A 16,941-nucleotide genomic window follows, 5' to 3' on the forward strand; every position below is an offset into this window, starting at 1 on the left:
GCAGGGGATGTGCATAATGGTTATTGATAAATGGTGCATCCTTCTTTTTTAAAATTATTTTTTCTCTGGAAAGGGGAGTCAGTTTCCCTCCAAGAGTCCAATGGTAAAGAGTTAAAAAAGCTGCCTCTGTTTAAAGGGTGATGGAGGTTCCTGCTGAATCCCTGTCACGGGCCAGGAGTAGCATGACGCATTTTTCTTCTGGCTGAATGCTTTGATTTATGTTCTGTGCACCCAATCCTCCTGCAAAGGAGTAGGAAAAATCAGATTCTGCTTCTGTTTGCTGTTGTGCGAAACTGGGATTATCAACCGAGGCTAACACTGGAAAAAGGAGGATAATGGATGTGTGGCTGCCCTGATTTTGCTGCTGAATAGACACAGATTTGGTGGCAGGCCCTCGCAGGGGTGTGAGCTGCGTGTGCTTTTGTCTCCAAGGTGGTTGAGATGAGCAGGAGGCTTCATCCTGATCTCAGAGCCCTCTCAAGAGTCCAGTAGCAGCACAGCCCTGGTTACTGCCAGAAGCATCATTAAAATGCTCCAGGCTGTGTTTTTGTGGCCACTTCACGTATATTTTTTCCCTTCTTCTTCCCTAATTGATGCCCAGTGTGTGAAGACTTGGGATGTTGGTGACATCCATGGCCAGGCTTTCCCATTTTAATGGCACGAGGAGCCTGCAGTGGAGGTGGGCATCAACACTGCAGTATTTCTGGAAGTGGTAAACATGTAGACAGTTTGCTGGAGAGGCTGGTATTGAAAGACAAGTGGGTTTTTCACACCCTACATTATTTCACTCAGGCTTATTGGCATTTGCAGCAGCTCCTAAATTTAAAATTTGGGGGTTTCTTTGTATTTGAAATCAGTGGCATTATCCAGGGGAACTCTTCATTGCAGCAGGAGGAGGAAGGAGAAGCAGAAAAGGAGGGAGATGGGCTTAACATCTCCTAGATGTTAAGCAGTGATACAAAAGGTGGATCAGTATCAGATAAATCAGTATCTGATACAATTCTTGGAGCCCTTTTGGTGCTAAAAGAGCTGTGTCAGTTGAGAATTGGGTGCTCCAACTCTTCAGCTTTATTATGAGGAATTTGGGAAAATGCCTGATTGTTCCTTCTGTTCAATGAGTGGAGCTGACACTTCAAAATCAGGGCCCTGAGCACTCTGCCACTATTTTATATATATTTATCTATAAATTCTTACATATATTTTCTATAAGTCCATGGCACCTCTGAGTTAAAAGTCCAGCTTTTGATTTCCCCAGCCTTTGGCTGTGCTGGTATTGCTTTGTTCTCTTACAAAGGTGTTTCTGTGAGAAAGGAAAAAAGAATCAGAGTAAGTACAAGCGCAGATCTGAGGGCCAAAGGTGTGGTTTAAACCAAAGATTCACACCCAGTATGTGCTTTGCTTTAAATATTCATCTGCTGGAAAAATGCATCTGCGATGTGGGGAATGAAGGAACCAGGGGATGTAGCAGCCACTTTTAACTCTCTTCCCCATCTGCAGTGGGTTTCACTCTTGTTTATGACTACTGCAAAAAAAACCCAAAAAACCAACCAAAACAAAAAACGAAGAAAACAAAACAAAAGCCAACATTTGTTTTTGACCTAAAATCTTGCAGAAGCAAGCTGTAACCCTGGCTGGGATAAAATCGTGCTGCCTGATAGCTGCCTTTTTATAATTACCTTTCTGTTCCTGCCAAACTGTCTTCTAATTTGAGGAAATTTTAATAACTGTTTTGCATATCCTTCCCTTAACCCTAATTTGCTAAATATGTGTATATTTCCATCTGGTTCTGCAGTGGTGCTCTGGATCCACTGCATCAAAACATCACTGAAGTGGACCAAAGGAGTTTGTTTGTGTTGTGTAACCCCTGGCAACAGACTTTTGGGCCATTTCCCTGACAGCAGTTGACTCACACTGAGCCAAGCAGTGACTCCACTGTGTGGGTGCATATAGGAAATTTTGCGTACGACCAAGGCTGAAAGAAATAAGAGATGTGGTTCAACACATCCTTCCAAATGTGATTTAGTCCTGCTGCTGCAGGTGATGGTGGCAGGCTTCAGATAGGACTGAAGCTGCCAGAGTAGATAAGATCACTGGAACCCACCTCTTTCCTCATTCTGATTTTTTTTTTTTGGCATCATCAGTGATGAAAGGCCTTGCAGATGAAATAAAGCATTTTATCTTTCCAGTTGAAAGTGCAGCAGTTGACTCGTGTTTTGATGTGTGCTGGTGAATAATGCAGAGGTTGTTGCCTTCCCTCCTCTTTCATCTCTGGAGTGACACTGCAGACTGTCAGCTCTCCCATTGAATAATTGTGTCTTGTGCTGTGCTTCTTTTGTTGTAGAGCGATCGTCTTTTGATCAAAGGTGGCAAAATAGTTAATGATGACCAGTCCTTCTATGCAGACATTTACATGGAGGATGGGTTGATAAAGTAAGTGAAGCCTCATGGTGGGATTGGGTATGTACAGAAATGCACTGCAGATTGGCTGGAATAGCTTAATTTTGGAGAGATCTATTAAATTACAGTGAAAAATGAATATTTCCACATCTATCCTGTTGTTTAATGAAGGAGCTTTAAAAGCAGGGTATTGAATAAATAAACCGGGCCCAAACCCTGCTGGCTCCAAGGAGGTACTTACATGTGCTTAATTTTAGCCATGAGAGCAGCCCCATGCTGAGATGACACATGTGTTTGAAGTTATCTGTGCTGTAAAGTTTCACTGAGTTATGACTTCAGATATTTTGAATTCAGAGTTCATCATCCTAACACAATTCTCTTTTAGACTTGGAGGCTGGACTTAGGTGACCTCTGGAAGTCTCTTGCAGTGCTGACTTCTCTGGGTCTGTGATGCTGAGATCACTCCAAGCCCCCTTCAAGTAAAAAAGGACCCTGTAGTGGAAGAGGTTCAGGCCCCTTTCTGTGTTTTCAGGCCTGGAACATGTGTTCCTGGCACATTAAATGTGTTACAGATTTCTTTGGAAAATTACTCCTAGGAAAAAACAGACAAGCCAGAGGTTACAAACAAGGAATTTTCCTGTTCTGGCTAAACAGCCAGCACATGTGCTTTTTAAATCGAGGTTAAAAGTTAAAGGAGCCAGCCAGAGCCAGCTAATTAATTGCATCCACTACTGCACTGCTAAAAATAGGTCTGTGAAGAGCTGGACTGTAGAGACCTCTGAGGGTCTCACCAGGAATTTGGTAACCAATATCTGCTTCACTTTATGTTTGTGTAGGGACTCTGTAATACTTACATGTGAGAGGAAGGTAGAAAATAAAGAAGCAAAAATTCTTTGAGTGTTCCCAAACCAACTGCTTGTAAGAGAGCTGGAATCAAGTGTTGAGCTGCTGCTTTAAAGAGTCCAGCCCCAGGAAAGCTGTGTTGGGTGCAGTGATCATCCATGACCTGCACAGCCCCTTCCAGAGGGGCTCCTTCTTTTCCTTCCTTTAATGTTGCCCCAAAGTCCTGAAGGAATTGCACACTTAACTCCCCTTTATGCAACTGCTTCCACAGGAAGAGTGAAGCACCCTCAGCCCTGTGTGTGCTGATCCTGTGCCCTGCTTTATATGGAAAAAGTCAACTGCAGCTAGGCTAAGTAGCACAGGGGTGTTGGTTTACAGGCTGCTCACCTGGGTGTGCCTGACCTGCTCCTCAAAACCTCTTTCCCCAGGCAAATAGGGGAGAACCTGATCGTGCCAGGGGGAGTGAAAACTATTGAAGCCCACGGCAGGATGGTGATTCCTGGAGGGATCGACGTCCACACCCGGTTCCAGATGCCAGAGCAGGGGATGACGTCTGCTGATGATTTCTTCCAAGGGACCAAGGCTGCACTGGCTGGGGGCACCACCATGATCAGTAAGTGCCTGCTTTCCTCTTCCAGCGAAGCTGGGCTTTTCTCTTTCCCAGATAAGAGCAGGAGCTTTGGGAGTCACCTTGTTCTGAACCAGTGGGTGATGTCTGGCCAGGTTGCCAGGAAAAGATTGTGGGAATAGGAGTGAAAAAGCAGGACCCCAGTATTTCCCTGTCTTGCAGATGTCACTCATTTAATTTGTCTGCCCTTGCTGGTGGTGTGACTTCAGCAGGTTTTTGGGTCTGCTCCTGCTGGAACCAGTGTCTCTGTGACCTTTGGCTCCAGAGTGAGGAGCAGATCCCCCACATTCCTGTGCCTTGGTCCCCTGTCTGTGGAGAGATATCTATTGTGTTTCTCACACTCTATTGTGTTTCTCACACCCAGAAGCCTGATGCCAGTGTTCAGTGTGTCTTTGAAAACTGGGCCACTTATTTCAGGATCTGCTTTAGCCACCAGGATTTTTGTTAGTGTAGCTCTGCTTGGGCTCATCTCCAATGGAGGAGGAGAGGAATTGTGAAGTGAAAATACCTCAAGATTAAAAAGGCAGACTGACTATTGTGCTGGCGGCAGGGTTAGATACTTTTGGCCCTTCTGCCTCTAAAATGCCTCAGGAATGACTTCCAGGCTATCTGTCCCTGCTTTGTTTGCCACAGGATCTTAAAACTCCACAAACGAGTCCTAGTTGTAACCTTGTAACTTTCTTTGAGCCAGAGGGAAAAAGAAACCCCTCCGTTGCAGGGCAGCTGATCAGGTGTAAAAATTTACCATGGTGTCCCAGGCTCTGTTGCTGCATGTGGGAATGAGGGATTAAGGTGTGAAGTGATCCAAAATCTGAGCATCTCACAGTCTTTCATGTACTCTCAGGTGCTGCCATTCCACGGGAGGGGAGTTCAGGTACAGAGGAATAAAAGAAGCTGTTTCAGAACATGTATTAGTGTCTATTGTCCAGTCCATGGGTATAAAGAGATCTTAGGCACAGCCAGGAGCCAGTTTAACTCTCCTCAGTTCAAAACAAGCTCTGCGTGGTCTGGAACACCTTCACCTCCCAGAGTGTGATCGTGAGCAGTCCTTGATCCCTGGCCTGGTGGGTGGATTTGAATTGACTGACAGGAGGCTGGAAGTAGGTCTTAGTCTGATGTTTCAAAGAAATAATCTTAAAATAACTTGGAAAATTATTGTTCATAACATTATCACTTCAGAGTGTGAGGTTTGTGTCTGCAGATAACCTCACCCACGCAGGGGATGTGGCTGTGGATGGTCCCTTTGTGCACACTAATACCCAGTTCTCCTTCAAATCCTTGATGTCAATTTAAATTAATAGCACTGAAATGTTTTTTTATTTTTGGCCTCAGTTCATTGACTTTGTTTCATTGGGTGTTCCTTTGTTAGAGTACCTGGTTCACGCTTGAATTATCATTTTGTTCTTCCTTGTTAAGTTGAATTAGATCAAAATAACATTCTCTGTTATCTGCATGTGACCTTTCAGCAGCACTGTTCCCCTCAGTGACTCTTTTTGAAAGTAGAAATTGGTTTGGCAATTTTTTTATGGAGTAGCCCTTTACTTTGGCTGCCTAATTTTACCTCTGCAGAGCCTTCTGTTTCAGAAATCCTTTATGTGTGTAAATATTTATTGCCTTTACGGCTGTAGTACCTGAATATCTCACTAATATTAATGTAACGCTTTTCTGAGTTAGAAAGGTGGGAGGAGAATACCCCATTTTATAATTTCTCCTCTTACAGCTGTGGAAGTAAGCATAATTTGGATTATGACCATGAGCAAACCATTTAGAGGAGGCTAGGGATTAAACTTTACCATCCTGAGTATCTCAGATAAAGACACCAAAATACAAAATCTTCCTGAGACTGCAGCAAAGACTAATTGGACTAAATAGGATGATGGAGAGGCATTCCTGATGGGTGGGAATCGGCAACTGGAGCAGTGGAAAGCAGGATGAATGATCCAGAGTAAGTGGACTTCAAAGCTTTGAAGCTTCTGCTCTGTGTCAGCTCAGCTGTTTCTCTGAGCAAAATTACAGCATTTGGAAAAAGATCTTCCACAGTGAAGCTGTGGTGAGCATTCTCTTGGTGAGTGGCCCTTGGGCTTCCCCAGAGCAGGTGGGAGTTGTGGTGGATGACAATGTTTTTTTCTCTTATGATTAAGAGGACAATATTTAGTGAACTGGATTCACAATACCACAAATTGCAGCCTGAAAATGACACTCTTATCTCATTGTATGTTTTAAATGCTGGGATTTTGGAAGGGCAATCTGCTCCTCCCATGGACTTGTATCCAGCTGTGTCTCTGTCCTTCAGTCTTTTTTAGGAAAAAACACCTCTTTTTGGATGTGAGATTTGTGGAAAAAAACAACCAATTTCCTCATTAGTGCTTTAAGCAGACTTTGTGTGATTTATTTTCAAATACCTTTACTCTGTTTTTCTGCTCTATGCATAACCCTCACTGAGCTCCAGTCCAGGACTTCCCAGCCAATCAGGGAAAAGGGGTTGGGGATGAGGATCCAAGTCTGCCCCTTTGTCTCTCTGTCCCTTGCTTTCCTGAGCTCTCCCTAGGCTGCTCCACCGAGGAGTTAGGGCTGATTGCTTTTTCTGCTGGCTCCCCTGAGGCCATCTGAGCAGGAATTCCAGCTATGATCCTTCTGTCTCTCCCCTCTGCAGTGCCAAAGGCAAGGCTCCAGCTGACTTTGCTAATAGAGGAACAAACAGAGTTGGTTTTGCCTGAAATGACGTATTGTGATATCTTTGTTTTTCTGCAGTGACAATTTGCACAGTTCTTTTCTTGGTCCCCACCTTAGAAAAATATTGGTGTGGGTATGTTAGCTGAAAAGCTCTCCTCTGGGTTTTAGGATAACATTGCTCTGGGAAAAGAACTTGGATTCTCGCCCTTTTGAAATGTCAGAATGCATTTTTTGGCCATTAAGTTGAAAGGAGAATTCCAGAATGCTCGACAGAGAATTTTGATGGAGAGAAGAGTATTAGTTATGCTCCAACCTGTTCTGGTTGCTTCCCCAAACTTCCCTGTATTCCATGGAAAGATAACAGTCCTTCCAGAGTTTTGGAAAAGGACTCTGTCTGAAGTTGCCCTTTACAAAGTTTTGATGAGCTAAAAATGGCATTTTTCATAGACTCGCAAACCATCCTGAATTGCAAGGGATGGTCCCCAAGGAACACCAAAGCCCAATGCCTGGCTCTGCACAAGGCACACCTATTTTTGAGCCCCTGTTTTCCCAACCTGAGCTAGGTTAATACCCCAGGATGTAACCCAGTCTCTGGAGCTGTTGAAGGAGGAAGAATCCCTGCTAGGTGCAGGGTGGCCTCTTGGAGCCTGTTGATGATTTGGTTGCTGATTAACTGTGATGGGTGAAATCCCCATCAAAATCAGTGGAAAAACTTCCCCTGATTTGAGCAGGGGCACGATTGCCTCTTGTGCTCCCAGCCCTGCAGAAGGGATGAAAAAGTTAAGCTCTGTATATTTACTGGCTCTCTGATCCCTGAGCCTGTTTAATGTCCCAGTGAGAGCTCCATCCATCCAGGCCAGCTCCCACACACATTTGAGCCCCTCCTCCCACACTCTGCTTCTTCTCTGGTATCTGCTGTCCTTGGGTGAAATCTCTTGCTGACATTGCCTCTCTTGACTCGGGCAACCACTGTTATAATCATAGAGAGAAATTACAGTGAGAGAAATGATAGCTTTTTCTGGCCTGGTGGCTTGGAAGCCAGCAGCCTTTTGAACTCGAGCAGCAGTTATCCTAATGACATGGGGAGGGAAGGCTGGGGAGGGGAGCCTGTATATCTTGGGACGTTCAGGAAATGAAGAGGAGCCTCACATGGGCTGCTGTTGGCTCCCTAATTCCTGACGCTGCTATTAAAGAGCTCCTGTGGGCCACATGGCAGGGGTTTGAGCTGCCCAGCCACAATCAGACTCAAAGCAAGGTGACACCGTGTCTCCCAGGTCATTCTGAAGATCACCACCTTCCTAGAAGGAGATGTTTCTAGTATGGAATGATTTCTCACCTCTTGGATTTTGATCTAAGTGTGACAGAGAATGCCCCAAAGGAGATCAGACTGTGATGGTCTCAGCTTAAAGTGGGGTTTAGACAGGATGAGGGTTTGGGGTGGTATTTAAACCCACCAGTGGAGATGAAATCCTATTCTACCTTACTGGGTGCATTTATTTTGTATTATCAGTGTTAATCCTGTGCTGGTCTAGAGTCCAAATGGTGAGAGTAAGAGGAGGGAAGCAGAGACAGAAGGAGGTGGCAGCAGTGGTCAGGCAGAGACTTGTGGCCAAGCTGGAATTTTAAAACCAAGTGTTTTGCATCCAAGAGCAGTGACCAGAGCTGCAGTGTCTCCCCAGGTCCCTGGCTGTGTGTACACAGCACTGCATTGTTCCACAGACACCAACCCCAGTTTTGTTTCTCTTTGCACCCAGACATGAAAGAGGAACTGTGTGCTGGGACCAGCCCTGCAGATGGGCTGTCCTGGCTCTGGAACTCATTTCTCTTTCTGGCAGCAGTTCTTCTGCCCCAAAGAAATGTTTAATTCTCTAGAAACGTAGTGAAAACGTCCACACATTACTGGGGATTTCTATGAGTGGGAATCCTTGCGCTCTGTGACTGGAATCATGGCATTGCCACACAGAGGTGCAGAGTCCCTCCTGCCCTGTCCCTCCTCTCTCCAGCTCCCCTTGGTCCTTATTACACCCCCAAAACCAGCCTTGGCCCTGATTCACCCTAAATCTCTTTGCTTCACCAGCTCCCAGCTTCCTGCTGCTGTGTTTGTACCTTTCATTCAGGGCAGGCTTAAAATCCTTAATGAGAAAGTGGGGCTGTAAGCAGTGCTGGGCAGTTCACTGGTGTGAGCTTCCCTTGCCGAGCTTTTAAACCCCTCTAAGTCCATTAGGCTCTGCCTGCAGCAGATTGTGCAGCCTGTCTGGGGCTTGCTCTGCTCCCAGCATCCCAGCAGTGCTGGATGGGATCCCCCATTGTTCTGGTGGGGATTCCAGTGGGGGCTCATGGGCATCTGCCAAGTCCTTGATGTCCCTTGCCAGAGAGCACAGGAGGAAACAGCTGTGCAGACCTCAGCTGTGTTGTGTGTGCTGAGGGGGCATTTTTTGACCCTTTGGGCTGTAGCTATTGTTTACCACCTCTGTGCTGTGAGGAGCACACAGGCACTCAGGAACTGCGTGGCTGTGCCTGGGGTGATGCAGGAGACCTGTGGTGTGGTGTGGTGAGGAGTTTAATGCTGGCTGTCACATACTCAGCTGGGCTGTCATCCCCCCTCAGTGCTGAAAGATGAAATCACTCGCCCTGGTGTTGGGCTGGAGTCCTGTGAAGCCTCTGCAGTCTAGCCTGGCTTATTTTTGAGTCAGTCAGGATATTTTTCTCTATTTTACCATCTTTTCATTCCCCAGAGCTGCTGGGGATCCTGCCCCTTGCTCTTCTCTCATTCTTCTGCCTACTCTCCCATCCTTCTGCCTCTTGGTAGCACTGATTTTTGTTAAAGAGCAGGTGAGGGGTCCCTTTGTCTGTTTTGACCCGTTCTGCTCCAGCCCCTCCCTGTGCAGGAAGGAGGGGATGGAATCAATTCCATGTGTGCTGGAGCTTGGTTTAGTTCTGAACACAGAAGTGCTGGAGTGGCAGCAGTTCTGACAATGCAGATGTGACTGACCTAGATTTTTTCATGCATCCAAAAAGAGGGATTTATTTCAGGAGAAATTAACCTGTGTTGTCTGTTGATGCAATAGCACTTAATGCATCTTATTCCATTTAGTGCTGGGGATCAACGATGCTGCTTTCCCAATGTGTGGGGAAGAGTTCTGTTGCTTGAAGAGCTGCTTTGAAGTGCTTTTCTTAGAGAATCACAAAGTGGTTTGGGTTGGAAGGGACCTTAAAGATCATCTTGTTCCACCCCCCTGCCATGAGCATGGTACCTTCCACTACCAGGTTGTTCCAAGCCCTGTCCAGCCTGTCCTTAAACACTTCCAGAGATGGGGAACCTGAGCCAGGGCCTCACCACCCTTACAATAAAGAATTTTCCTAATATGTTGTTTAAACCTGCCCTCCTTCTGCTTAAGGCCACCTTCCTTGTCCTATGACTACATGCCCTTGTGAAAAGTCCCAAAAATCCCCAAATTCTTGCTTTCTTTGTTCAGTGCTCTCATCCCCAAGTTCCAGGCCTTAGAGATGACACAGAAGTAAAGAGCCAGTGGTTCTCTCTGATGTGCTTACATCAATGGAAAATGTACATGATGTTTTCATGGGGGCAGGTGCAAAAGTTGGCTCCTCCAGGTCTGCTGTGGATGGAAAAAAAAATCTTAAAAAATAAAATTAAATTATCCACCTCGCTTCTTGTAACATCATTTGCTGCTTGTGATAGGTTTTCAGAGCATGTGTGTTAAACCTTGCTGGATAAAGTGTCTTAATCACCTTCAGGTCTTGACAAGGTCTTCAAAGAAGCAGCAGGAAGTGGTGCCTCCAGCTCTTTTCTTGGCCTGTTTTTCTGGGCAGGGAATTTTTGCCTCCCCACCAGTGTTCAACGCCTTGCATGTTTTGCCTTCCTGTGAGCTTGACGCAGCAGAAAATGCCCTGGTCAGGCAGGACCTTTCAGCTCTCCACGTTGGACGTTATCTCTGTGTGCCATGGGAGGCAAGCAAATGGAGCCTGAAAGAAGTAAAGGCTGTAACCAACTGCAGGATTCCCCACTTGGGATGGATTTGGAGTGCTGCCTGTGGAGTGCGATTTGATGTCTTTGATCAGAGGAGCCTTTTTTCCCTCTTTCCTTCAGCCCCATTGCCTTTAGAGTTTGTAGACCCCATCTGTTTCTTAGAAACTGGATTTTTTTTTTAAAATCTTTCTGGTGAGAGGGAGAATTGTTTGAGGAATACAAATGAGCTCCTCCTGTCTAGCACACTTTAATCGTGCTCAGGAACTGCCAGTTGTTAGCAGCTTGGGGCTGTGCCTGCATCTTTTCACAGCCCTCACTCCCATGGAAGCCCTGTGCATTTGCAAGGAATGCAGGGATGGACATTTACAAGTTATGGCTTCTGGGAGAACTCTTTTCTTCCCTTGGTGCCATGCAGTTGGTGTTGGGACCTCCTCTGTGACAATGGGAATGTCATTCCATTTCTCCATGTTGGTTGCTGGCTATCTATAATGGGAGGTGGCTTTGTTGCTGAGGGGTTGTGGTTTTAATTCAAATTAATTAAGCTCACCTAGAGCCTCATATCATAAGTAAAAAGTGATTATTTTTTATGAAGAGCTATCTGAGAAGCTGGTATGGGCAGCACTGGAAGTAAGGAGACAATCCCTGTCCCTCCCACTTGACATCTGCAGATCCAGAGGAAAGTGCTTTTGCCTTCCTATTGTAGGTAAAAGCAGGAACTTGTAGATTTCACATACAAATATTAACTGGGAGATGCTTTGGTTGGTTTTCAGAGCCCACCAAAAAGGGCTCAGCTTTTGGAAGCTTCCCTTTCAGCCACTTGTCCGAGTGTGTTTCCACCACATTGCTGTTGTCCCTAGAAGCACTACATATGTACAGTGTGGATATTTTGGGATCTGGGGGACTCCATGGTGGTGTTTTACATATGAATGAAATTCTCTGGCACAGCCTCCCAGGAGCTGGGGAAGGAGTTCCTGGAGAACCCTCCCAAATTATTGCACAGCGGTGAGGTGGTGCAGGGAAGGGGGGAAGCTCCCGAACTACAACACCCTGAGTGGTTTGTGCCTCCAAACTGGGGCTCTTCATGGGCCTGGCAAGATTCCAGACTCCTTGAAAAGCCAGGCAAGGCCGGTTCAGCAGCCAGGGGCTGTCACAAGATTCTCTGTTCAAGTATTCCAATATTGCTTCAAAAAATCTCATTCCAGAGTGGCTGTCAGTTAATGATACTTTCCAGCAGGCTTTTCTTTACTTGAGATAAGATTTCTGAGGATTAGTATCAGTGTCCCTAAAGAAGAGTTTGGCTACTGATGGGCTACAAAGGACTTTTCAGCCTGATGGGCAGAGACTCTTTTCATTGTGAATGGAAAAAGTTTTGGAAAGCCTTTGTAGGGCAGCTGAGAAAAATGCAGGTGTGCAGCACGTTCTTAGAAGTAGAATTAGGCCATGGAACCAGGACTGGAGTTGAGGACTCTGAACCAGTCAGTCCTTCTGCAATGCAAACACTTTCATAAAGGAGAAGGTGGCAGCTGTATGGAGCAACTCCCACTGAGCCATCCTGCCCAGATCCAGGGGCAATTCCGGCTGTTCATGGAATCCCAGAATAGCTTGGGTTGGAAGGGACTTTAAAGTCCATCCAGTCCATCCTGCCATAGGCAGAGACACCTCCCACTATCCCAGGTTGCTCCAACCCCTGTCCAGCCTGGCCTTGGACAGGAATGGGGCGGCCACAGCTTTTCTGGACAGCCTGTGCCCAGGCCTCCCCACCCTTATAGTAAAGAATTTCCTCTAATACCACATTTGAGACAGGAAATTAAACCACGGTGTAGAAGGCAACAGTTGCCACTAAAGACTTGCTGCATGGAAGAAACAGAAGTTAAATCTTGTGTTTAGGAGTTTCCCAGACCAGTTTGCCACAGTATGGGTGTCTCTCTTTGTGTGGGCAGCTCAGGTGCTGCCCAGGAGTGATGCATTGTGCCCCAAACCTTGGATTCTTTGCAGGTCTAGGAAGACACCAGACAGCTTGTGAGGCCAGGCTGGGCTGGCTCGGAGCTGGAGGAGGAAGCTCAGCAGCTGGGGAGCATGCCACAGGATTCTCTGTTTAAACTGGGGATAATCTAGTTAGGACCTCCCACAGGTTAATGATTTCAGCAAGCACAAGAGCTAATTTACAGGCAATATCAGTGCCACAGAGTGGAAAGAACACCTGCAGATGGGCAGGTGTGGTCAGGAAATGGCTGCGTGAGGGGCGGATGTGCTGCTTGATCCTTGTCCTTTGGTGGAAACCGGGTTCTGCTGCACCTCCCACCAGGTTTTCTCTAGGTTCATAAACACATGAACATTTAGATCTGATTCAGCCCTCACTTTCTTGCCTGCAGTTGTGTGTGAGAGTTGCCAGTGGTTTGAGTGGGAACAGGATGCAGGGAAGGGGGACCGCCAGTATTGTAGCAGAAGTGGCCGTGGTTTGGTGGTGATGGGTGACAACTTCCTCCTCAGAACATGATGTCACCTTGTGACAGTCTTGAGAAGAGGAAGTGTCTGGTCCTCATCCAGGCAGGGGAGATGTTTATTTGACAAATATAGGGTTTTTCTTTTCCCCATTTCTCTCACAAGCTTATTAATAAAAAGTGCTTGTATTGAATCAGAGCTCTTCACATTTAGTTTATGTCTGGGGAGGAAGAAAACAACTTTTCTAATCCCAAACACACAAAGCCCTCTCAGGACCACTACAAATTTCCATTGTAAAACCTGGCATCCTGCAGTCGTGTTCCTCTTCATCTCCAACACTCCTGAGATAACCCCAGGCCATGAAATTAAGGTGAGAACCCAAATCTTGGTGATAACAATGCCAGTCCAGAACTGTTCCAGCTTCCCAGCGAGTGGAAAAAGCCTAAGGGGCAGGACACATCTCCAGTGACCTGAGAGGGACTGAGCTGGCTCATGGCACGTGATCTTTTGTCCTCTGATCAGCTCTTGCCTCTTGGATGTGTTATTAATTCTTGTGTTTTGTCTTGGCTTGAAAGTCATGGCTACAACCCGAGGGTTTTTTTCCATCTCAGTCCCTCAAGGTTTACAGACCAGTTCGTATGGAAGCCTTTGAAGTCCTGTGTGCTCTTTTCATGGCCTTCAAGTGTGGAGTAATTCCTGAAAGAAAGAATAAATCTTGGAACCACTTACATGTCTCTTTTGAACTTCGTTCCCCTTCTTCTCTGCCATGGTGACCTTCTGAGCTACAATAAACGCACAATAAACCTGTACTGGGAAGAGATGGAGCCTTTTTTTTTTTGATCTGACCTTAATATGCTGCCATGCCAGCAGCTGGGGAGAGTTATTAATTATTGTGTGAATTCTTAATGTTTGTGTCCAGCTGGCCTCAAATTGTTAATTGTATTTTGGATGTAATCAGCCAAAAGGGCAAGTGAAATATCTGTATGACATCAGTAAGGGAATAAGGGAATGTTGCAGTCTGAAAATGTAATCAGTGGAGCACGGATGTGTCTGATTCTTCTGAGCCTGGTCCAGCTTCTGATTTCTCTACATCAGGTTTTATAAACTGGATCTGAACTGACAGAAAACAACATGTGATATCATTTAGGCTGCCTTTACTATGAGTTTGGCAGGCATGTACAGGAGAAAAGTCCTTGGGTGGTTGTATTAGCACCATAAATGCTGTTCTGTGCAGGGCTGTAACTCTTCAGAATAATCTCTTTATTCCAATATCTTTTCTTGGGGGAGGGAACAAGAATAAAATACTGTGTGAATAAATCCCCACAAATACACAGCTGAAAATCTGGTTGCTGGATCCAGGATGTGAGGAAAATCCTCCATTTGATTTCTCTTTAGCTGAGGTGCATCAGCTCCATGGAGCAGTTTCCTTCAAAGTGATTTTGTCACTGTCCTTCCTTTTCCCAGATCTAAACCCATGACCCAGAGTGTGGTTTAGAGGAAGAATTGGGATGGAATCAGAAAAAAAAGATGTGAGGCTCTTCTGGATCACTTGATTTGGGATTTTTGAGCTCAGAGAAGGGCTGTGGTCTCTGGATGGGTGCCAGGCTGCTGAGCTGGAAATTGGGGTTTAATACTTAAATCAGAACTTTTGCTGCTGAAAACAGCTTTGTTACTGCATGAGGCAGCTTTTGGTAGCTCAATTCCTTGATACATGAAAGGGTCATGATGTATAAAGGCAGAAGGAATTGTGATATTTTACCAGCTGACAATTTGGAGCCTCTGGTTGAAATAAGGTATGTGATTATGGGATAATCTATGGGTCAGTCAAGGGCCTGACTTTCAGTTCACAGAGATTGATTTTATTCCTCTTGCTTTTACAGAATTACTCCTACTTCACATCAGTGCCAGGAGAATATTCCTGCAGCCACAGCCTGACAACTCCAGACTTCTAAGTAGGGACCTGTGCAATTACCAGGGCTGAATTTAATTACAGCCTCTCAATAAAAAGGCTTCCGACAGAATGTACAACTCAATAAATTCACCAGATTTCATCACACACAGTTGCTGTGGGGATTAAGTAGTATTAAAAAGGCAGATGTGTTTATAGTGATCAAGCTGCTATTTAAAGTTTTGGGTAGGGGAGATCTGCCTGCTAACAGTTAAGCTTAAATGTTAAGGATTTTCACCTTATAAACCCCTCTTAAACAATAGGCACACTGAATGCTGGTAGAAGCAAGAAATAATGTGCAAAACTGCAGTCTGTAATAGCAACTGGAACCCTAAATACATGGTTTTTATTACATACACAGTTTTGGTAACATCTGACCCTAATTCATGTTTATATTGTCCATTTCAAAGAGTTTTTCTCCTTCCTGGTAGAGGCATTCATGAGCTGAAGCCCCAGAAAATTTCATGCGTGCTTTGGATGACACTTAATTAAACCAGTTGAAAAAAATCCTTTCCAGTGGAAGCATGGGCTATTAATAGAAGCTCCAGGAACGGGTTGTTTGCAAGCCAAGGCTTGCTCAACTGAGGCAGGATGCAAAAAAGAAAAAAAAATGCACATGCCACAATGCCAGGAAGCTATAAAACCCATTAATCCCCACCCATGAGCACATCCATCCCAAAAGCAGGGTTTTGTTTTCAAGGCAAGGCAAAGAGCTGGATCCAGCTCTCTCCCTGAAGCAATAATTTCTCTGGAGTTTAGCAAGGGGTCAAAAATATAAAGGCATTGCTCTTCATGTGCATTTTTTTTTTTTTTTAATTTGAGAGAGATTCCAAGTGCCAGAAAGAGATCATATGGGATTTTTCTGGCTCTGGTGTCAGAGTATCCTGCAGGCTGTTGAGTAATTCCCCAGCCTTCTGTGCTGGATCTCTCTTGCCCATCTTCCTTCTTGCTCAGGGTGCAGGTACCACCCTGCTCCAGGAAAGCTTTTCAGGAGCAGAAAGCCCCTGAGTTTGGAAAAGGGAGCCAAGAAGTGAAGCAACATTTCCTAAAGCCACCATTTAAAGCTGAGATTGGCACCATTTTTAGTGGGCTGTAGAAGTGGTTTTAAAGTCTGGGAGCAGCTGGATGAAGACAAGGAGGTGTTTCAAGCCAGCCTTAACTGTGGTTCAGCTTTTAGGCTGCCCTTTCTGGAATCAGTTGTTGGACTTGATCTGTGTGAGTCCCTTCCAGCTCAGGGTATTCTATGATTCTGTGATTTGTGCAAAAAAGCAGTAGGAATGATCTGAACTTCGAAACTACTTGTGTCTGTATGGGATTGTGCTGGGATCTGATTTTAGTACAGGTTTTATGTTAATACATAGTAAGAATGTGTTAATAATGGGTGATGCTAGCACTCCATATAAAGTGCTGCTAGCAGTTCTAACCTGTGGAGATTTTCCCATGCTTATGTTAAAACAACACTGCTTTATTTTCCCCATCCTTGGAGCATTTCATCCATTCCCCTAAGTTTTTGCCTACCCCTTTCATTTCACCTCCCCACCAGCATCTAACCAGTTTGGCCCATGAGATAGAATATTCCAGCATGGCTGGGTGCCAGCTTTGGTGCAGAAGAGCCACATGGATCACTCAGTGTTGTTGTCTCACTTCAGCTCATTGTCTGCCTTTAATCCTGAGCCGATTAATCTGCCCGAGGAGGAGGAGCAGAGGACCCTGAGCTGAAAGAGAAGAGTCCTGGCTGGTGGTGGGTGGGAGCTGGAGCACTGGGAAGCAGGAGCAGATGCACCCTGTAAGCCTGTGTATAATGACAGGAGAGCCAAACCTCTGTATGGCTTTCCTGGAAGAGAGAGGGTAGGTAGAATGGGAAGGGTAATTAAAAGTCTGGATGATTAGGGCTGGAGCATGTGTGTCCACAGGTGCTCAAATCCCACTGCCCTCAGAGGGAGGTTAGAGCTTGGATTATCTGGGAGAAAGACAGACTGTCCAGGGATTTTGGAATCATGTCAGTGTTTATCAAGGAAAAAA

The 16,941-nt window shown here is 45.5% G+C and overlaps 1 protein-coding gene across 2 annotated transcripts in view; it reads left to right on the plus strand.

Moving 5' to 3' along the window:
- Positions 1 to 16,941, plus strand: part of DPYSL2 (dihydropyrimidinase like 2) — a 52,350-nt gene that overhangs the window by 11,504 nt on the left and 23,905 nt on the right. For both annotated transcript variants that reach the window (XM_064400536.1, XM_064400537.1), the window contains 2 exons: positions 2,342 to 2,430; positions 3,669 to 3,853. In XM_064400536.1, coding sequence (XP_064256606.1) covers positions 2,342 to 2,430; positions 3,669 to 3,853 — 274 coding nt within the window. The remainder of the gene's footprint in view (positions 1 to 2,341; positions 2,431 to 3,668; positions 3,854 to 16,941) is intronic.

The sequence above is a fragment of the Passer domesticus genome, chromosome 28 (assembly GCF_036417665.1).
Source record: "Passer domesticus isolate bPasDom1 chromosome 28, bPasDom1.hap1, whole genome shotgun sequence".
Classification (NCBI taxonomy): domain Eukaryota; kingdom Metazoa; phylum Chordata; class Aves; order Passeriformes; family Passeridae; genus Passer; species Passer domesticus.